At 41.5% G+C, this 22,726-nt stretch overlaps 1 protein-coding gene across 1 annotated transcript in view; it reads right to left on the bottom strand.

Moving 5' to 3' along the window:
• Positions 1 to 889: 889 nt before the first annotated feature.
• Positions 890 to 22,726, bottom strand: part of PTPN18 (protein tyrosine phosphatase non-receptor type 18) — a 41,592-nt gene continuing 19,755 nt past the window's right edge. Inside the window, exons 8-18 of the mRNA XM_039320387.1 lie at positions 22,646 to 22,708; positions 21,912 to 22,054; positions 19,611 to 19,677; positions 18,364 to 18,441; positions 16,905 to 16,994; positions 10,040 to 10,119; positions 9,127 to 9,467; positions 7,128 to 7,210; positions 6,260 to 6,287; positions 4,278 to 4,376; positions 890 to 1,392 (exon numbers count right to left, since the gene is read on the bottom strand). Coding sequence (XP_039176321.1) covers positions 1,325 to 1,392; positions 4,278 to 4,376; positions 6,260 to 6,287; positions 7,128 to 7,210; positions 9,127 to 9,467; positions 10,040 to 10,119; positions 16,905 to 16,994; positions 18,364 to 18,441; positions 19,611 to 19,677; positions 21,912 to 22,054; positions 22,646 to 22,708 — 1,140 coding nt within the window. The 3' untranslated portion in view covers positions 890 to 1,324. The remainder of the gene's footprint in view (positions 1,393 to 4,277; positions 4,377 to 6,259; positions 6,288 to 7,127; positions 7,211 to 9,126; positions 9,468 to 10,039; positions 10,120 to 16,904; positions 16,995 to 18,363; positions 18,442 to 19,610; positions 19,678 to 21,911; positions 22,055 to 22,645; positions 22,709 to 22,726) is intronic.

Below are 22,726 nucleotides of genomic sequence, written 5' to 3'. Positions count from 1 at the left end.
TTTTCTGTGCTTTCCATCTTCTGGTAGATGGTATGTCCTAGGGAGCCATTGGATTTCTTGTAGACTAAGACATCCAGGAAGGGAAGTTGGTTATTAGCTTCTGTTTCCATGGTGAACTGTATTTTGGGGTATAGGCTGTTGAGGTGTGTGAGGAAGTTGTCCAGTTTTTCTTTCCCATGTGGCCAGATTATGAAGGTGTCGTCTACGTATCTGAGCCAGAGTTTGGGTTTGTGATCCGATTTTTCTAGAGCTTGGGTTTCAAAGTGTTCCATGTAGAGGTTGGCAATGACAGGTGAGAGGGGTGATCCCATGGGTGCTCCTTCTGTTTGTTTGTATTTTTGTCCATTATAGATGAAGTATGTGTTGGATAGGCAGTGGTTGGTCAGATCTAAGATGTGTTTGGGGGGGTTATATTTGTTTTGGATAGCTGTCAAGGCTTCTTTGATAGTTGTTTGGCGAGAAATTTGGGTCTGACTATGGAGCCTCCCCCATTAGCGAAGAGATCCAGCAAAGAATTATTCCCAGAGAGAAATCATCCAGATGCCCCAAACTCTATGGTCTCCCCAAGATACACAAAGAAGGAACCCCACTCAGACCCATAGTCAGCTCCATAGGCTCACCTCTACAAAACCTAGCCAAATTTCTCGCCAAACAACTACAGCCCTATGCAGAATCCATCACCTCACATGTAAAAAAACTCATTCCAATTTATAGAGATCATAAAGAAACAAAACTTACAGCCCAGCGACCTACTCGTGAGCTTCGATGTCATATCCCTCTTCACCCAAGTGCCTATCAAAAAGTGAGACCATCCAAGTGTTGGCCCCATGTTAGGCTCACACCCTATGTAAGTCAAAACCAAACAACATAAATGCTCGAATACAATAAGTAGCATCCGATAAGGCTTATCCTTACTTTAGTGGCTGTAACTTAAGGAGAACATTACATTAATAGCCATATATTTTGTTTAATTGGCTAACTGTTCTGGATTTCCTTGGCATGATTATACCCAGTATTGGGTCTAAATAATTGTTGCTGAAAATCTCCAAGCCAGCCACACTCTTGGCTCCCATAAATAAACAAGATCTGGTAAAGGAAAGTTAATGTCAAAGTAAGTTCTTCTAACTGGAGGATTCGGTCTTCGTAGAAATGTCCTGAGCTTTAATGCTCATAGTAACTGTCCTCTTTGTGGTCAGAAAAATTTGCTGTTTTTGCGTAGTTGCTCCTTATGAAGGAGGTGAGCATGTAGTATTTAGTGCTCCTCTTTTGCAGAAGCAGCGCTTTCCTTCCTTCCTGCTGTAAAGAGTGTCCTCAGAAGTGCAGCTTATACTCTGCTCCACTCAGCAGGAGGGTCTCTTGGTCCTTTCGGCTTCCCGATCCGGATGTTAAATCCTATGAGAGAACAGGAAAGGTGCTACATACCATACAGAGAGCTTTGATCATTTTTTAAAATAATGATTTTGCCCATCTGAACGTTTTCCTTACATATCTCAGCCTAAGGTACACTGTGCATGCCATTTGATTTTAATTCTCATTTTATCAGTATGTTGTGGAAAATAAAAGATGCAAGACCTGTGCAGTACATGGAGGGCCATTTGTATAACATTTGTCAGCATCTCATTAAAGCAGCTGTATCTTTCCTACAATTGCAAGCCAGCAATGCAGGAAAAGAGGCAACTTTTGAAAAGGGTTACTGAAAGTGCTATGTGCATGAATGCACCAAAACCTCTTTTCCCCTTTAAATCCAAAGTGGTGAACAGCCCGAGTAGATGCTGACAGAAGTCTTTGCCCTCTTTCAAATTTTCTGAATAATTGCATCTCTTTGTTATTGAATGTCAGAGCTTCACGTTAGTACTATTGACATACATGAGTGAACTAACACTAGTTTGGTGTTTTATTTCATCATAAACAAAGTCACCCAACGTGCAATGTGCCACTGTGAAAAAACTGACAAATTCAGTAACTAGTTGCACCACTTTTAGCTACAATGACTGAAATGAAATACTTCCTGTAATTGGTAACTGTTCTCTGGCATCACTGTACTGGAAGTTTGAGGTATTCTAGGGTGAACTAGTTCAGCTACAGGTTTTTAACATAAACTACTTGATTCAGGTCATGCCCTAACATTTCCATGGGAATTAGGTCCTCTGTAGAATTCTTTGATACAGTGTAGTAGTGATAGAAGTGTTAAGGTCCTGAGAAAACACAGTATTCCCAAATCATCCTACTGCCAACTCCCTGCTTGACAATTGGTATGATATTCTTATTGTGTGATGTGGTGTTTTGTTTCTGCCAGTTGCAGTCTGAAAAATTGTGCCATGGACTCATTTTGCCTACATTTTACAGGGGTAGGCAACCTTGGCTCTTTTATGACTTGTGGACTTCAACGCCCAGAATTCCTGAGCCAGCATGGCCTAGAACATTCCACCAGAAATCTGGAGGATCAAACAAGTGACTTTGGGGCAAACTTGAGACAAGTATCAATGTTTTTATTAGTGAGCAATGAGTTCCTCCTCACTACTTTCTCATGAAACTCCTTTTTATCCAGTACTTTTCTTGTGGTAGAGTTATGAACTTTAATAATGATGATGAGAGGGACCTGCAGACTCCTGGATATTGTTTTGGGATTCTGTGGCACTTCCTGGATAATATTATGTTGTGCTTTTAGAGTGGTTTTGGTTTCTTAACTCATTCTCAAGAAGATTCTGGATTGTCTTAACCTTTTCCACATTAAGTCTGAATTACTGGAGCTCCAGAAATGGATAAGTGACCTTTTCCTGGCTAATATGCATCAATGACATATTTACACATGACTTTAAAATTTCTTTTGAATAGGTATGATGTGCCTCTTAGGATTTATGTGGTGAGAATTTCTCTGTAATGAAGGGAGCCCAAGTTTGTGAGATTTACAAGGCTGGTCCAAAGCAGCTCTGTTTAAAGAGATACCTCCCTAACTGGCCCTAGCTGTTTCTTCAAATGCTGGCTGGGGAATTCTGGGAGAGAAATTCTTAAAAGTGCAAAGTTTGAAAAACCCTGACATAGTACAAAACATCATGGATGATTCTGTTTAGAAATAAATAAAACATGGAGAAGGATTGGTGTTTATTCTCTCAGTCTCCCTTGATTTATCAATAGGACCCACATGATGCATGGATCACATTCAGCGGCAAAGGGGCAAAAAGTCAAGAAAGCTGAAGTTGGGAGGAGCAAAGGCTTTTTCAGGAACTGCAGCCCTTCTGGGTCACACTTTAAATCAAATACAGCCATGGAGGGTAGCCACAACATCACAGAAAAAAGGTTTGTTGCTCTAAGAGGTGGTCAACCAGCAGAATGGGACAACTCACTGCTGGACAGCTTGCTGCAGGACAATTTAACAATTCTATTTAATTATTTAAAATATTTGTTTTTTAGTTTTTGCCATTCACATCTCATTCTGTCCCTCCTTTTACATCCTTTAAGGATTCTATTTCACCATTTCTTTGATATTAATGTAACTCTTGTGCCACAGTGAGTTGTCCTATGGCAAGTGGGCCATGGCGAATTGTCATAGACCCATCAACAGGTGCTATGTCAATACTTTCACATGCTCCAAATTACATCCACATACTGCACAGCCATTTTACATACAGAATTTGGCACACAAAATTGTTCTCTCTCTCTCTCTCTCTCCCTCCCTCCCTCCCTCCCTCCCTCCTCCCCCGTCTTTTCCTATACTGAATCATCCTTGACATTTCTTAAGTTCAGTTAAGGGCAGCTAAAAACAAAAGGGTACTTGAGTTGCTTTTGTTAGAGCAATTAAAATGGATATAAAATTACTAGAATCCCCTACTATTCTGAATGTTAATTTAGTAAACAAAAGCTATTCATAAAGTAAATTTTTGTGGTTTTTTGAGGGAGAGGAGAGTGAAATGACTTTTTCTGTATTAACGCTTTGTGAGACAATGAATATGAGTTAATCTTTGATAGCATGAATGGTGAAAAACAAGTGCTTATTAATTAATTGTCTTACAGAATCAACCAGACATTTCACTAATTAAAGCTGCTGCTGTTTGCTGGGACATGACAATATTTTCTTCTTTGGCATCAAAAATAGAACTGATGTAAAAAATTCACTGTTGATGCTGAACATTGCTGTTTAATTGACTCAAGATTTAATTACAATTAAAAACTATGTGTGTTCAGTTTTAAATGCCGAAACGTTCTCCCCATCCTAAAGTGTCATACCATCACCAACTGGAATGTTACCATCACAATGTCCTAAAGGTGTCCTTACTCACCCATGGTAGAAGACCCTGCAGTATTTGAGCAAGTCCTGAGTGGGGTGTCGGCCACATCCTCATACATTTGCGTGGGGACAGTCCGAGACAATGATGATGCTGTTCAGGGACAAAAGTGACTTCTTGACATTTGCCAGTCTGGTGCAAGAAAGAGTTAAGCAAACATTTTGCCAGAGCCAGAAAGCTAAGAGACTTTCGCTTCCAAACCTGATTCAATAATGTCATTTCCTTTAAAAGGAGTGTTTAAAAAAAAGGAAGGGAAAACTATTTTTATTTAAGTGTTTTGGTACGGTGATGCCTCGGCCAAATCTAAAATAATGAAAAATGAAGCAGTGCAACTGGCTGTGGGTTATATTAACTGCATCACATTTGCCCTCCAAATGTTTCAAAACAAAATGTTTTGCACCCTCCTAATTATTTTAAGGTCATCCAGAGGACCTGTCATTATTGGGAGATTTAAAGGTGTGTAGTTTTTAAAGTGATACAGAAATGTGATAATACAAGGATAGCCTACTTCTACTGAACTATCCTGAAGAGTAAGAACCCTCTGATGCCTCAATAGAGATCATTTATACAGATGGATACTATATATCAAAGTGGAGGAATCTATGGCTTTGACTTGCAGCATGGCAAAGGAGTGCAAGAGTTGGCTCAGCAATATCTGAAAGACGTATCTTTGAATTTTCCCCATCCTTCAAGCCCAGCAAAGGCTATCTCTGTTATTGAAGTGAGTTACCAATAAAGGAGAAGAGTTCTAGCTCAGGGTTGAAATGAGGAGTACTTGGCGCTCTCTGAGCTTGGTTGTTTTCTTGCAGATGTTTCACTGCTCAAACTAGGTAACGTCATCAGTGCACTAGTGGGTAATGGAATGTCTACAAGAAAACAACCAAGCTCAGAAAGCACCAAGGACCCCTGAAGTGAGTTAGATGGAAGAGACACAGATCACTATAGAGAACCTGTTTGACATAGTGATTAAAGCACCAAGCTAGAAAACAGGTGACTGTGAATTCTAATCCTGTTTTAGCCATGAAACACCAGCTGAGTGAGTTTGGGCTAGTCACTCTCTATTGGCCCAACGCCCCTCACAAAGTTCTGAGAAAAACAGGAGGATGAAGGAGTACCTACTGCGTTTTCCTGAAAATAAGACTAGGTCTTATTTTTTTTTGCCTCCAAAAGAGGCACCAGGTCTTATTTTTGGGGGATGTCTTACCTCCAGCACTGACAGCCACACCCAGCAGGTCCGTTTCTTCTGGGGCTGAAGGATCAGCTTCATTCTGCAGCTGCGTTCTGGCCTGCATTTTGCAGTCAGGCCTTTCTGGAAGTCCTATACAACTGAGGACCGAGCTATGAATTCAATCCATAGCTCAGTCCTTGGCTGCAGAGATCTTGCAGAACCGAGCTATGGGTTGAATCCATAGCTCGGTTCTCGGCTGCAGTGGCCTTCCAGAAAGGCCTGTGATTGAGAAATGCAGGCCTGGCTGCAGAAGACATTGCAGAAGAAGTGGGCGGGCGAGGAGAGGCCTGGCTGCAAGGTAAGTGGGTGCGGGACACATGGGGCAGATCCACCCCCTGACCCCCATCCTAGCTTGATTTTTAGGTGTGTGCCTCGCCCCAAAACAATGCTTATTTTGGGGGTTGGGCTTATATTAGGTCCACCCCAAAAATCAAGCTAGGGCTTATTTTCCGAGTAGGTCTTACTTTTGGGGAAACACGGTATGTCCATTACTTTGAGTTACTTATAAAGTAATAAACGCAGGATAAAATTCTAATAAATATAACTTCTAACAAAGTTAGGCAGAATGAAGATTTATATTCAATAGGTTGTGAGCGTCTCTTATATAAATTTGATAAATGAAAATACTTTTTTTAGCTTGACTCTATGGTTCTCTCTTTGTAGTTTCCTTGGCAACAGCCCTATGATGGCTTGTTGTTGCTCACTTCCAGATAGAGGGTGAATCCTCTATAAGTATATTTGTTCTTACCTTTTTTTCCAGATGAGGAGATAAAAACCTAAGAAGCAAAAGGTGAAAAAATAAACACTGAATAAAAAGAACTTTTCATTTTGTCCAGTAAATTACAAAGCTGAAGCTTGTTTAGCTGGATGTTGCATCCAGTATTCTGTATGTTCTTCAAACACTCCTGCTATCTATACAGCAGTTGTGTTTACACAACTTGTTTGTCGGGTCACTAGCTTCACTCACAAAACATGTTAAATCATCATTAGGGGTTTGTACAAATTAAGATTCTTTTGTTGAGTTTAAGGTTCAATGCATTGTGCAAATCTAGGAAATAATTCAGTAACCAAGTTAAGCATAGTGGGCATGCCAACAACAGATAATATGACACTCAAGAGGAAAGAGAAATTTATTTTCATTTCTTTGGCTCAATGTGAATTAGGCCAAAGCTGAGCATGAATTTGCCTTGGTCACCGCCCACCTGTTTCAAAAGGCTGGTTAGGAGTTATACAACATGATTATTGCCTAGCTATATCAACATCCTATATTTCTGAGAGAATGATAAAAAAGTTCCCTTTTTCATAAGAAATGAACTACAATATCTTTTCCAGGCAGTGTATTAATAAATATTCACTGAAAAGCAGAAATGGGCCATCCTTACAAAATAGGCAGAATAATGACTACTCTACTTCTAGAAGGGTTAAAGATGAGTTCTTTTAAAAACTAATAAATGGGATGTGTAAATTATGGCATCAATGGGTAGGGCTTCTGAAATAAAGAAAAAAGATCAGTCTACATACTGGGAGCATCAGATTCCTGAGTTAAATGGGATGTGTATATTATGGTATCTATGGGTAAGGCTTATGAAATTAAAAAAAAAGATCAATCTACATACTGGGGGCATCAGATTCCTGAGAAGATTTTTCCCAAGTCCATTTGTATGAGATGGAGATGAGGTGACTCCAGAACTGGACTCTCCTGAAGAAGAGACATCAGGGGGAAAAAAACTATTTTTATTCAGATTACAAGAATAAAGAACCCCAAAAACCCCAACCTAACCACCCCAAGGTTATCTCTATTTAATTCCAGTTTGTCAAAAAAAAAATCAAATAAACCCTAGCAGTTACACTACTGAGAATTTAAATAAGCAATGAAATCTAGGCCATTTCATAATTTATTATTGATATTTTCACTGGCTTATTCTAAAAGCAAAATCTATACCTAATAACGCTAGATTACCTTTGGCATTTTCTTGAATTCTGCTAAATGTTGCAAATGGCAGAAAAGCCAAGATCTGACATTCAATGCATTTTCGGAGTAGTAAAGATATTCTTTCTCTAAACTTGCATTTTGTAATCCTCAGTGGGTTTAGAACTAATTTAGCACAGTCAAGTAAGAAAATGTAATTCAGTTTGGGACCTGTTTATGATGATGTTCACACATCCATTGTGGACTGGTTAGTTGTAGAAGGCCTAATGGACTTGTTCAGACCATGATATCCAATAAACCATATATTGCTACCTGCAGTAGCTGGGTTCCCACATCAGATTAAGCCAAAATCAAGCAAACCTCATTATGGCTTAGTACAAATGCAAACCCAGTTCAAAAACTTCTTCAGCTATTAACTGACAAACAGTTCACATATGCTTCCTCAAATGCAAAGAATTCAAGGTAAGCAGTTGCAGAATTCAATTATAATGGCTTTAGATCAGATAGAAATCTTTTAGCACACCTGTCTTTTGTATCTTCAGTAAAATATGATAGTTTTATAAAGTTGATATGAGGATGAAGTTTATGACAACTTTTTGATTGCTACATAAATACTAAAGTTGACTTCACAAACAAAGTTAACCTATGGTCTGTTTAGCTGTGGCATACTGTGCAATCCAAGATTGTTTGGGTTAAAACCAGTAATGGGATTCAGCCAGTTCACACCAGTTCGGTAGAACCGGTAGATAATTTTTTTGTTGCCCAGGCCCAGAATGGACTTCTGGAAGTGGCATCCACACAAAGAACCGGTTGTTCACATATTTGAATCCCACCACTGGTTAAAACCATATGCCAAACCATAAAGAATAGTTTCCTAATCACAAGAGCTGGGTTCACATAATATGTAGCCCTAAATGACTATATTCATTACTGGAACATTAACTCATGATTTGGACTTATTTCATTATTGCCATAACTGAGCCTTAGAGTTAAAGAATTGTCAATATGACTTTAAATTATTATTGCTGTCAAAATTACATGTTCTTTTTGGCTATATACACAGTACTTAAAATTGATCAAGCAATCCACAATTGTGGATTCTTCATTCAGGTGAGGGAGGATTATGTGGAGTCAAAGTCATTAATAGATAATATTGGAATACACCTGAATTACATCAGTGGACTGAGGAGATGCACCTTTTGGTCAACATTTATATTCATTGCTTTAGGCCAGAGAGACAAAGGAGAATTTTGATTAATTGGATCAAATTTTCTGGAACTATTTTGCTAGCCGTATGGTTTCCAAGCATTTTTAATTCTTTTCCTTTTGAATTGTACTTTTAAATTATGCTTATTTAAGACATGCATGCACACAAAATCCTTAAGCAAAGTCACAGACTCTATATTGGCTAATTTAAAATACTGCTGTAAGCCAAAAGAATTTAACTCCTAGCATACTATATGAACCTCAGCATCATGATTTATAAACAGTGGTTTACAGTCGAATTTGTAATATGGATTGTGCTTTAGTTTAAAAAAAACCCCTTTAGTTAAGCAATCTACGTCTAAACATATGTGAAAGTACGAATTCTTTAGCTTAGCAAAATGAATAAACCCAATCTAAATTTTATATTTCTGCATTTATATATCCATTTATATACCCAGTGAGTTGTTCTCGCACATCACCTGTCAGAGATGAACTAAGATGGGCATTTTCACAAGCTGTATTTGGCAATGCCTTGTGTATAGGACTTCCAGGCAGAGAGTGACTGGCCTGTACTCCTACAAAGCCACTGGGATCTATTGATGGAAAGTCAACCACATTGCTGTTGCGTGGCTTCACCGCAGTATAAAGCTGTGCCTCTTCAGTGGACTTGTCCTCACTGGCAGGAGAAACAGAAGAAGCTCCTGCTCCACTTCGCCGGAGTTTGTTCACAACAGCATAAGTATCACCCATGTTCTTGACAAGCTTTCTTGGCTGTTCAGGAAGTGGTGCTGGCGTTGTATCAGCAGGCACCGAGATGCTCCTAGATCAGAAAAAACAGAGGCCGAAACGAAATACCACCTATCAGAATTTCAGCATAGTGAAATTTGTCTCAATTGAAGAATTAGAAGTTGATATACTTTGTGATGTACAGTGGTACATCTAATTCCTGCCCAGCTGAACATTTTCCACACATGCCTTTCTGAAATGCCCAGGCCTGATGCTGATATTTGGGAAATGAGGCTAGAAAGACCTTCATTGGTCTTCAATCATGTATAGCTTATTTCCTGACTACAATGGCTGTACTCACACCAGTAAAAGACACTATCACCCTCCATACCACCAAGATGACTTAAAACTCAACGCAAACATTTACAAGGCAAAAAACACAAAACAAAACAATACAAGCACAATTATTAAATCGACCCATATAAAACATGACACACACAAGCATGCATCAGCCTTATTAGAAGGCTTTTCAGTCCCTCCTTAACATTACCCAGTGTCCACACATCCCTGGCTTTTCCCGCAAGGGGTCATTACAGAAAAGGCTCTGCTCTTCTAGGGCTGACCATCTCTCACTGCCAAGGTGCTGACCCTCAGCCCCCCACTTACCGGAGGATGGAGCTTCGCTTGAGCAAGGGAGCAGCCGGTTGCCGGAGGGAGAGGGCGTCGTCATAAAGGGGAAGACGGTTCTGTGCAAAACCAAAGAGAAGGGAAGTGAAAAATGTTTTAGGTGAGGACAGCTGTCTGAACTTCCTGTAGCAGGAAATTTACCACAAGCCAGATTAACCCTGAAGTAGCCCTGTCCGTGCCCAAAGAAAGAAAAGAATAACTCAAACCGTTCCTTGAATTACTATTCTTTATTAAAACCTATCCTGTGTTTCGTTGCTTTTGGAAAATTCCTGAGCTTGGGATTTTGCATTTGGTCTACTAAATGTCTTTATCTCATATTTAATTTTGCAATAAACATGAGGATAAAACAATTAAAATTAAAATAATGAAAATTTGCAATAAAACAATCAAAAGGAAGCAAAACTTCAAATAAGGAGCCAGTTTGGTCTAGCACAGGCGTAGGCAACCTTGGCTCTTCTATGAGTCGTGAACTTCAACTCCCAGCTGGCTCAGGTATTCTGGGAGTTGAAGTCCACGAGTCATAAAAGAGCCAAGGTTGCCTACCCCAGGTTCTAGCAATTAAGGCACCAGGCTAGAAAGCAGGAGACCATGATCTCAAGCCCCTCCTTAGGCATGAAAGCTAGTTGGATGACCTTGGGCACGTCACTCTCTCTCTTAGCCCAACTCATCCTGCAGGGTTGTTGTTGTGGGGACAACAGGAGGAAAAAAGTGTATTAGATAGGTATGACGCCCGGAGATATTTGTAAAAATAATGAAAGCGGGCTATAAATAAATAATTTATCCTTAAAATATCCCTGGAACTCAAAACCAATTTGTGTACGGTTTTAGGAGACAGATCTAGCTGTATCTTGCTCCAAAGTGGATTTCCATTCGAGAGGATGCTTGAATTTGGGTTCCTGTGGCAGACAGGGAATAGGATCTGATGGCATATGGGAAAAGTGGAAGAAAGAATATATTACCCCTACCCAATTGTCATTTCAGAGACACACACACATAGAAAAATAATTAAATTATTCTGAAACAGTTCAACAAGACTTTCATACAAAGAACCTTTGTACGAAAGTGCAATATTGGATTTGCAATCCTTCCAGGATAGAGGCAGGGAGCTGTGTCCTCCTGTAAAAGGACCAACCCATTGTGGAAATGTCTCCAGACTCCAAACCAACAAGATAGATGGTTGAAAGAAAGTTTTTTATTGGTTACAAGAAGCCTGTGGTAGAAAAGATTCAAACAGCTGACCAGATGCCCCTTTCTTTCCTGCCCAGCTGCAAGATACTATGCTAAGAAAGGAAATGGATGGGAGTGGGTGGGTGCTGGGCTCTGAAACGGCCACATTTGCACTAGCGTGTCCTCCCATCCCTTTCTGCACTAGAAGCCCACAGGAGGAAATGTTCAGAGGCAGAGATATCACCCTCATGTCAAGTTTGACATCTGGGTTACAGCGAGAATGCTTCTGTCTCGGAAATCATGTCAACAGTAATAATATGACCTTTTCTTGGGAAACCTCTGGAGAAAGGAGTAATTTCAAAATCCATAGCAGAAGGCATTTGTGGGTGTGAAAGAGGAATTTATGATGAGAGTGAAATGACAGCAGAAATGAGGATCATTGATAGCCTATTCCAGTTATTTTACATGCCGTGTAGAATTGTGAATTAGCTATGATGCAGGACTGTGACCAGAAAGACCTAGGTTCATCTCTATTCTCAACTGTTGTGTCCTGGGCCTGCTGAGGAAATTCAGCAGGCCAAGAAATGTTGCAAATGGTCCCAGGCAACCTAAAAGCATGCACAAGGCGCGAAAAAGGGTGTTTGTGATTGGATGGGTTTGGAGACTATAAAAGACCTGTGTACCTGTTTGTTTGCTGAGTGGTACAATGGAACGAATAAAGAAAGAACTTGGTTAACAATGTGTTTGTTGCTTCAATGCTGCGAACCCCAATACTTAAAAGTGGCGACGAGGATGGGATCACTGCAAAGAAGAAGACAAGTCGAAGAACCTAGCCTCTACAAAAAAGAGCTGGAAGCTGGGAAGTCGGCACCCAAATCTGCACTCACTTGCCAGTACACAAATGCTGGAGGTGGGCTTGGCAAACGGGCCTCTTCCCAGCCTGAGTTGCAGCGAGGCTAAGTGAAGCTAGTAATGTCGAAGATGGGCTGGTTGTCCGAATTCGAAGTGTCTCACCCGGAGCGTTGGAACTCTTACTTGGCCTGGGTGGAAAACTACCTTCGAGTTAACCAAGTTCGAGAAGACGGTTTGAAGGCAGCAACCCTGCTGTGTGTCTGTGGGCAGGACACTTTTGATGTGGCTGAAAATTTAGTAGCTCCTGCGCTGCTTGAGTCGGTAACGTACACAGATTTGAAGAATATGCTGAAGGACCATTTTCATCCGAAGCTATCTGTAATTGCATGGAGGCACGTTTTTGAGTAGAGGGACCAGAAGCCTGGGGAGTCTACTGCGGAATTCATCGCTGCCTTGAGACAAGCTGCCAGGCCTTGTGAGTTCAAGGACCTGGAAGAACGCTTACGAGACCATTTTGTCTGCGGCCTTAGAAGTAGAGAGCTGCAACAAAAAACTTTGCTAAAGCTGAAGTCACATTCCAAGATGTCTTATGCGAAGTTGCAGCTGAAGAAGCAGCAGGCGGCGCTGTGAAGGCCTTGCGACTCGCCATAAGCGCTACAACAGTCGCGTCCATCCATCAAGAGGTCGCTCAAGAAGTGCAGGACCCAGATCCAGAAGAAGAGGTGGACAGACTTCGCCAGCCTGCAGTACAAAGGCTGTGAGAGAAGCCAGTCAAGACCCCAGCAGCCCTTCAGTGTCTCAGATGTGGAGGACGCCACAAGCGCTCAGACTGCCGATTCCGCTCTGCCATTTGTCGGGCATGTGGTAGGCAAGGCCACATTGCCATTGTCTGTTTGGGTCACCAGCAGGTGCAACCTTGGGAAGAATTCCTTCAGAAAGGTACCAGGGTCCCCAACCAACATAGGGGGGGGGGGTTTCTGCACGTCGCGCAGAAGCATGTTGCAAACAGGGACACATAAGCCCCTTAAGAAGAAGCTTTGCGTTAATGTGAAGCTACAAGAGGTTCCCTTGTTGATGGAGCTGAACACTGGGTCTGTTCTATCGATCATTTCACACAATACCTTTAAAAAGATTTGCAATAGTAGTGGCCTTAGAGTCAAACTCAGGCCATCGAACTTAATCCTCACGGATTTTCAAAATTTAAGAGTTAAAGTACTTGGAGAAGCTACGCTCAAAGCGCAGTGCAAGGCTTTCCAGGTTCTATTAGATGTGGTGGTTGTTGGGGGTGAGTGTACGAGTCTAATTGGACCTGAGTGGTTTGAGGCCTTAGGAATCCAAGTAACTGGCATAAATTGTCTGCAAACTATAGGCCTTGCAGAAGTCTGCAATCAGTTTGCAGATGTGTTTAGCTCAGAGCTTGGGTCCTATAAGGGGCCTCCCATTTCCTTGCGATTAAACCCAGCCATCACACCTGTTAGAATCAAGCCCAGGAGGGTGCCATTCGCCTTAAAGGGCAAGATTGATGCAGAGCTGGACAAGCTGCTTCAGCAGGGCATCTTGGCACCAGTGGACTCAGTCCATGGGAAACCCACATTGTGATGCCTTTAAAGGCTAATGGGGAAGTCCAAATTTGCGCGGACTACAAATGCACCCTGAATACAGCTTTGCAACAACATGCATATCCTGTACCGGTAGGGAGTCATATTCTGGCCTCCCTCAAAGGGGGAAAGCTGTTTGCAAAGCTTGATTTAGCACAGGCCTATCAACAGTTACTTGTTGACGAAGCAACTGCGGAGGCCCAAACAATAGTGACCCATAGGGGCGCTTTTAAGGTAAAGAGGTTACAATTTGGGGTGAATGTTGCTCTTGGTGTATTTCAGAGCGTCATGGAGCACACACTCAGGGGAATATCTGGGGTTTGCCCCTATTTTGATGACGTCCTCATTGTAGGGGAGTCATCACAAAATTTGGCAGAAAGGTTAAGGGCTATATTGTTGAGGTTCCGCCAAGCAGGCCTCAAATTGAAAAAAGACAAATGCAAGATTGGAGTCACTTCCACAGAATTTTTAGGATTTAGAATAGATGCCCAAGGCATCCACCCTGCAGAATCCAAATTAAAGGCCATTCAGGAGGCCCCAAGTCCCAAGTCTAAGAGTAAGCTTCCAGCTTTCTTGGGACTCCTCAATTTGTATCACACATTTCTTCCCCATAAGGCTGCAGTGGCTGAGCCGTTACACCGGCTCTTAGATAAGCAAACTCCATGGCAGTGGACTAAAGTCTATGACAAGAGCTTTAAGGAGGTCAAGGCCTTGCTCTCATCAAATGCCGTGTTAGCGCATTTTAATGAGCAACTGCCTGTGTGCATCACATGTAATGCATCCCCTTATAAGGTGGGAGCAGTGTTCTGTTTCAGGAAAAGAGGCATTGAGACGAAGCAACGAGTTCCAACAGTTCTCCTTTATTGCAAACACCAATAGAACAGGTTTTAAAATGGTGCGGCCCCCTTTTATAGCCCCCCTGCACAATACCTTGCTGGCCAATCATTGCAAAGGATCTTTTCCCACCGTGCGTGTGCACGCAAGGCTGGGAGCAGCCTTTCTTGTCCCAGGCATCCACATGGTCTGCCAGGGCCAATCGCTGCAGCCTGTGCCTGCCGGCCCAGGACATAACACCCCTCCCCCCTTGGTTAAAATAATAAGGCACACTTATTATTTTAAATACTCCAATATTCCATTGCATTGCTTACGTTGCATCTATATATACACAACACTACAGTCTTGCTACCGCCATGGTCCCACTCCCCTTGAGCTGCATTACTTAACCCAGACTACTAGGCCTGCCCCTGAACCGACAAGGACCATACATAGTTTTGTAAGTATTTGGGAGGACCTCTGACCCGCCCTGATCTTCTCCTGGCTGGTGTGTGTGCCTGGCCTGCCAGCTCGCCTGCCAGGGTAGGCAGACAAGGATTTTGTTGCCCCAAAGACCCAGGGGACCCATCCAGCTGCTATCTGGCTGGATCTGCTAAATCCAAGCCAGGGTTCCTTGGGGGGATGGAATTCCCCAAGTCCAGTGGTGGGGTGGAATTCCCCAAGTCCACAATGGACTCCTCTTGGGAGCACTGTTCCTTGAGCCCTAGGCCAGCAGCTAGAGTGGCCTGAGTGCCAGAGGCCAGAGCTGCCTCCATGGCGAACCCCCTTTCTGCGGACTCCCTGTTTGGAGCAATAGCTAAGCCTGGGGATGTTGGAGAGACCATGGTCCCCAATTGTAATTGTGTTCCTCCCCCCCCCCAAGAGCCGAGCCAGGAGTGGAAGAGTTGCTGGGAAGCCTCCAGCGCAGTTGGTCAATCACATGACCATCACATGACCATCGTCCAAGGCCACTTCATATGACAGCAGCCCAGAGACCTTGCATATCACTGCTGTGACCCAGAGATGTCCTGGTCCATAGTTCCTTGCCCAGACTGGATCACCCACTTGTAGTCTCCTAGGTGCCCATGGATGTGACACCTGTGAAGCCACCCGGTCTGGGTGCAATCTGTCCAGTTTCGTGGTGAGGTGGCAACCCCAGCGGAGTTCAACTGGGCTCTTTCCAGTAGCTGTGCAAGGTGTGGTGCGGTGGCACAGAAGAAAGTCCACTAGCTTGTGATGCCAGGTCCCGTGAGTGATCCTTTTTAAGGCATCCTTGGTTGCCACATCATGTGACATGTCGCAACATAACCGGCCCACAGGCTGGCAGTCTGACACCCCGGCTCTAACCCATCATTGTCTCTCCCTGCCCTGCCCCAATTGGTTCCTCTTTTCATCTGAAAATAAAATAACACAGAGAAGTGGCTTTGGCTAGAGTGAAACCATAATCCTCTGAACTTCCAGGCCAACTTTTTCCCTTTTTTTAAACATTTCACAGCAGAACTGACAAGCTCCCTGCTGTGCACTGCTCCAGCCAGCTATGCCCACCACCTTCATGATGCTTAGCTTCACAGAAAGTTAAAACAGAAGCAACTCTTTTTCTGTTGGTGATGGAGAATATTTTTATTTTCAGATAAAAAGAGGAACCAATTGGGGCAGGGCAGGGAGAGACAATGATGGGTTAGAGCCGGAGTGTCAGACTGCCAGCCTGCGGGCAGGATGCATCATGCGGAAAGCCATGACCACCCCAGCTCCAGCAAGGGAGAAAAAGTCGTGATATGTTGCGACATGTCACATGATGTGGCAAGTTTGACACCCCTGGGTTAGAGTCTCCAACAGGGAATTTACTCAGAGCTTTTTCCATCCTGCCAGGGTGAATACTTATATAGTGGCATTTTTTCTTCCTATTTGCAGAAATAATAGCACCATTGGGTAGAGAAAATGCAATAAGAAAGGTTAAATCTTCCTTTCTCAGCATCATTACAGCAATGAAATGGGAGCTCCAGTTTTGACCCACAAAATAGGAGGTGTTTTTTTTTCATCTTTGCATGCTGATCTCAGAATTAACCTCATTAAATACAAAGGACCTAGCTTTAAAAGTCAGAGTAAACATTTGGGAAATGAAAGATAACTATGGGGATTAATATGATCATATGAGTAAGAGGGAAATCTAAATCTAAATCCTGAGCCTCATGGGGATAAATTGTCATATCTTATACTAAACAAATAAAATGCAATGATTTAATTTTTGCCTGCATTATAAAGCAAGTATTTCAAAATAGTTCTAGTAAGATTGCTTCAAGAAAGCAAAATTGCCTCATAACTGCCAGACCTAAAGGGAAACTCCATTTTTCATAGAAGAACAGGGAAGCCATCATGCCCTCTGTGGAAAAAGCTTCTTTGGCCCCATCTCTTACCTCTTTGAGATTTTCATAATTTGGGCAGGAAACGGCCAGGGCATCCCGGAACATTTCAGTGACCGCACGATACACAAACTCATACTGTTCCTGACAAGAAAAGATGTGACACAGATGAGTGGGAAACCTATAGTTTTTAAACTATAAGCTTATAGTTTATTAATGCAGATAGGGGTATTGTATCTAGGCTGCAAACTCTAGGCAATTATTAAATCAGTGTTCCCCAACCTTTTGTGCACGTGGGACTGGTTCCCTGGAGAGAGGTTTTTCTATGGACCGGAGGGGGCGTGGTTTCACATGCTGCCCGCATCCTGCGGATGGGGCTTCTTTGCTTGTTTGTGCGGCCCAGTTTCTGACATGTCTGTGGCCCGGTGCCAGTCCACGGACTGGGGGTTGGGGACCCTTGCATTAAATGACAGCAAGGAAATACAAAAAAGGCTAGCTTTTTGCTGCCATCTAAGAAGGTGGTGGATTTGTGTACAGGTAGTCCTTGACTTACAATCACAACAGAGCCCAAAATTTCCATTGCTAAGCAAGACAAGTCGTTCAGTGATTTTTGACCCATGTTATATTTTTTTTTATTACAGTTGTAAAGTGACTCATGAAGTTGTTAAGTGAATCTGGCTTCCTCAACTGACTTTATTTTCAGAAGCAACTAGGAAGGTCACAAAATGTGGTCACATGACCTCGATACAATTGTCATGAGCCAGGAATACATGCCAGTTGTCAAGCATCCGAATTTTGATCATGTGACCATTGGGATGCTGCAACGGTCAAAAGTGTGAAAACCAACCATGTCACATTTTTCAGCGCCATTGTAACATCGAACAATCATTAAGTAAATGGTTGTTAGTCAAGGACTACATGTAGTTGTGGACCTACATGCATACAAGTATTTGGTACCAATTCTCAGTGGCGCCCATTGAGTTTTGCCAGGTCTAGTAAAATAGGCATAGGTTGACAGCAGGAAAAAAACTGATCCTGAAGGCAATATTAGCTTCCATCCAGTGGTGTTTCTAAGAATACCCTTGTAATTTCTGTTACTATTTTAATAAATATATATGTTACCATACAATTCCCCTTAGCAAGGACATTCTTCAAGGTTCTCACTCCATAAATTATAGTTTCCTATTGAGAAAAGTGGACTATCTATATCTTCAGACCTATCACCAGGCATTTATTTTAGCTTTGATTATAATTATTGGTTGGAATAAAGGATTTTCAGAATTCAACTTCTCTTTAGACTCAGGTAGAATGTAATGATTTAGTCCCTCTGAGATCTTAAGTGCATTATTTTCAGAAATTAGTTTCACTATTTGCGTGGTATTCCCTACGCTAATTTGTTCTTCCCAGCTATGACAGACATATCATACCAGAAGTCAACTTCTATATCGGTAAGAAAAGGCCAGCCCTGGTATTTTGCCTCAGTCAAATATCTTGAGTTGGCTATGCGACTCACCTGGGTCTGAACAATAGCTGGCCTCTGCTTCCTCATTTCTAGGACTATATCAAAAATGCTGAAATATGGAGAAATCCTCTGAAAAAGAATGAAAAACTGACAAATGAGGACACTTTTTTTTCACAGAGCAGCTTATTAATTTATGTATAGATTTATGCATATTTAAAAAAATTGCCCGATTCTCAATGACTCTGGATGTTTTAAATTATAAAAAGTTGCACAATAAAGCATAAGAACAAGAGATGTCTGTCCAGCAGAAGAAAATCCAGGTCAAACAAAATCAAATCTTCTATGGACTAACTACCCTTCTACCTTAAGGTCTAGGAGAATAATTACATTTTCAAAGCCTACCTGGAACATCATCAGAGTGGGATCTGAATCTTAACCATGCCCTATCAAACAGAAGTTATCTGCCTATATGTACGCATAGGCTAATCTATTTTATTATTCCTTTCTGTTATACTTCTCTTTGAGTTTTGAGAGTACCTAAATAAGAAGCTGTCTGCATGAAAAGAAGGACCAGCAACTCAGAAAGTTTTTCTGAGAACAAGAAGTACCTTGGTGATGAATGGGTGAGCAAAAAATTGGGCCACCATTTACTGCCATCATCTTTTGATTTGGATTGGGTAAAGCTGAAGGGTATTTAATCCTATACACTGTGTTTGCCGCTGTTATTTGCATGGGGCAAAGAAAGTTCCCTTTGGAATACATGCATGGGAACACCATAATCCAGTCAGAGGTTAAGCTTTTGTCCACTTAGTCAATTCTTAAGAAAAAGAAAAAGGGACTATAGACCTTTCCCCGTTTGCATCTAACGGATACAAACATGCCACTTCCCCCACTACCCCCATCTTCCTTCTGCTATGTTTGTACAGCATGACTTCAGTTTGCCACAACTCATGAACCAGATTCATGGTTTAATTCATGTTTCTCTTTTTCAATATTTAAACATGTTTTTTTTTTCCTGGAGCAAGCAGTAACCCACAGCAGTTCCAAGATGTGTAAAATCTAATGTGCTTTGCTGATTATTCTGACAGTGACACAGTCAGGAAATCCTTGGGGAAGGAGAAGTGGGATACTGTTGACCGTTTCAAACTGGTGCAGAGCCACTCCTCCCAGCTCTCAGTTATTCTTCACTGGTACTATTGAGGTTTTTTCTCTATCTGGTAGGCTGCATGGAGTTGCCAAGTTTTGAACAGAGGTTTAGTGAACTTTCTTGGTGAATTTGCTTAGTTGGGTCCAAGTACCTCTTTAAGCAGCAGCTGCCGTACATATTCCAATGTACAGATCACACCTGTCCGACCGCAGCCAGCACTACAAAGGAAATAGCAAGAAAGGATCTAAATAAAACCCTCTGGAATCTTGCAAATATGACTGGGCAGGTTCTACAGTGCAACGATGGATGTTTCTTAGATATTTATCCAATATTTCTAGAGTTCTTTGCAGTTTGTCTAGATCTTCTCCCTAAATGAGGGCACAGGATTCTTTTGCAGCTTAAGGTGGAATTTTTATAGGCAATTAATTTAAGAGTTACTGTGTTGTGGTGCTGATATCACTGAAGGGATTTTTGACAATTTTTGCTTCATTTGTGTTAGATTTGATTGTTTTAGATCTAAAGTCAATTCTGCTGTTACTGCTTGCTGTCTAATTTTGGTGGTGCAATTTCAGGGAATTCTGGGGATCACGAGAAATTGCCCCCCTTTGCTCTAAATATGACTACCTCACTATTTACCCTTATCTTCTCATAATTTAAGATCAACATAATTCCCCACTACTGATTTGTACAGTAATATCTTTTAGAATAATTCAATAGTGGCAAACAAATACAGGTAGTCCTTGACTTACAACAGTCCATTTAGTGACTTTCCAAGTTACAAGGGCACTGAAAAAAGTGACTTATGGCCATTTTCCATATTTATGACCATGTGATTTATATTCAGATGCTTGGCAGCTGACTCACATTTATGACGGTTGCAGTGTCTCCAGGGGTCATGTGATCCCCTTTGGCAATGTCAGAGAAGCAAAGTCAATGGGGGAAGCCAGATTCACTTAACAACCCGTGTTACTAATTTAACAACTGCAGTGATTCACTTAATGAGCATGTCAAGAAAGGTCGTAAAATGGGGCAAAGCTCACTTAACAAATTTCTCAGTTAGCAAAATAAATTTTGGGCTCAGTTGTGGTCATAAGTTGAAGACTACCCTTATTGAAGGAAAAACTCAAGGAATCCTAACACAGGTAGTCCTCAATGTATGACCACGAGCCCCAACTTTTTTGTTGTTTTGCCCCATTTTACATTTCTTGCTATAGCTGTTAAGTGAATCACTGCAGTTGATAGGTTCGTACCATGTTTTTTAAGTGAATGTGGCTTCCCCATTGATTTTGCTTGTCAAAAGGTGATCACATGACCTTGAAACACAGCAACAGTCATAAGTATGAACCAGTTGCCAAGCATCTAAATTTTGATCACATGATCATGGGGCTGCCCCAAAGGTTGTCAGTGTGGAAAATGATGTCACTTTTTTCAGTGCCATCGTAGCTTTGAACGGTCACTAAATAAACTAGTGTAAGTTGAGGACTACCTGTATATATTCCAGAGGAAGACGATGATCTATGTCTTTCTACCATGGCAAGTGGGAATGACCTTGGGAAACAGGAGGAGGAGGCACATGGACAACTGTCATATAAAAGATATGTCCGTCCACAGAAGGAGGGGGGCATGGGAAGGGTTTCAGAAGAGACCCTCCCTATAAATCAATCATTTAATCAATCCATTTTTATTATGGTCACAGACCAGCAAAGGGACACTCCCTAATTTTCTGGAAAGTAAAAAGAGGGGAGAAATATTGAGAGCGGAGGGGGAGAAATAGTAAAAGGAAAGGAGAAATTTTCTTAGTCCTGCAAGATTCTGTTAATGCATGTTTCTTTGAAGTGGTCAGTATTGACTCTCAAGGGTTGTTGGGGCTATCAAATATTATTATGTAAACAAAAATGTGAAATCACAACTGCCAGTTTTTTAGTTGCTGATGGTCTTCACACTCACTGATCTCTTCCCAAAAGCCTAGGATGCTGTAATATATCGGCATAGTATATGTGCATATCCAAGCAGTATGGCATTTTGTAATTGACAGGTGAAAATTTTATCAGTGCACAGATTTCTGAGTGCATCCAAGAGTATGCCAATAACCACAGGGATTATTCCTATTGTGATTATTCGTAGTGTTATTAAAATAGTATTATTAAACTAGTTTTCATATAATAAATGTTTGGGGGTTGATGAACAATCTGAAAATTCATGAAGGGATCAATGAGAGTTTGGGGACCTTCATGTTAATATAAGTTAGAACTCATAATTGTGCTTCTTGTCTAGATTATCTTGAAGGGCTAACATCTTCAGTGAAAAAAATATCAATATATCCTTACTCTCTGCATCCTTTAATCATTCATTCATTCATAAAGCCTGTTTTCTCATGTTCAATTGTTACATTTATTTAGTAAGTCAGCAATGCGGTCTTTCTACAGGGCCTGGCCACCAAATCCTCCCGTACCTGCAATGCACGCAGATGGGTGCAGTGTCCTCACCCTGCTTAAATCTCACTTGCTCAATCATGTTGAGGAAGTAACCATAAGTGTCTGGGATGCCTCGGTCTGGCCAAGCCACATACTGGAAATGGGAAATCACCCGTTCTTCCTGAGATCAGAAAAGTAATCACTTACATTTGTACTATAAATCAATGAGGAGACACTCCATTTAACACTTTTATGTGATAAAATATTATATTACAGAAGCGTATATATGAATCAGGTTCACAAACATTTCAAATCTCACAAATACAGTCACAAAACCTTTGAACTGTTATTTTAGAAAGACCTCTTTACAACTGGGGTTCGCAACCTGGAGCCCCTAAGTATTAACCTGCCCACAAATAGCACCCTTGCCTCCCACAAAGCTCCTCTTTCTAAAAAATGCATTAAAATATTAAATATAACAACTGTACTATAGTATAATGCCATCCTCCAAGGTCAAAGGAGGCAGTGGGAAGTGCAAATGACATTTGACTATGTTTTGTATGTTTGTGTGTTTGTTTGAGCAAGTTAGCAAATTGGTTTTCCTTGACAGTGTGTGTATCTGGCCAGGATTTGTATGTATGACTACAGTTAATGTGTATGTGTGTTTCTCTTAGCATTACATTTTTCTTTTGTGCAGTGCAGACAGCTGATCTCAAACTCTGTAGAGTTTCAGGAAATGAATTGGATCTGAATCTATAAAATGCAAACTCACCTGCTGAAATGCCAGGGTAAGTACCCGCAAAATGACATCTGGGTTAAGTTCCTGCTCTTTGACCTAAGGCAGAGAAAAGTA

The sequence above is a fragment of the Crotalus tigris genome, unplaced genomic scaffold (assembly GCF_016545835.1).
Source record: "Crotalus tigris isolate CLP2741 ecotype Arizona unplaced genomic scaffold, ASM1654583v1 scf7180000023637.1517150, whole genome shotgun sequence".
NCBI classification, from domain to species: domain Eukaryota; kingdom Metazoa; phylum Chordata; class Lepidosauria; order Squamata; family Viperidae; genus Crotalus; species Crotalus tigris.
The sequence above is the reverse complement of the archived record's forward strand: the minus strand, read 5'-3'. Positions and strand labels throughout refer to the sequence as shown.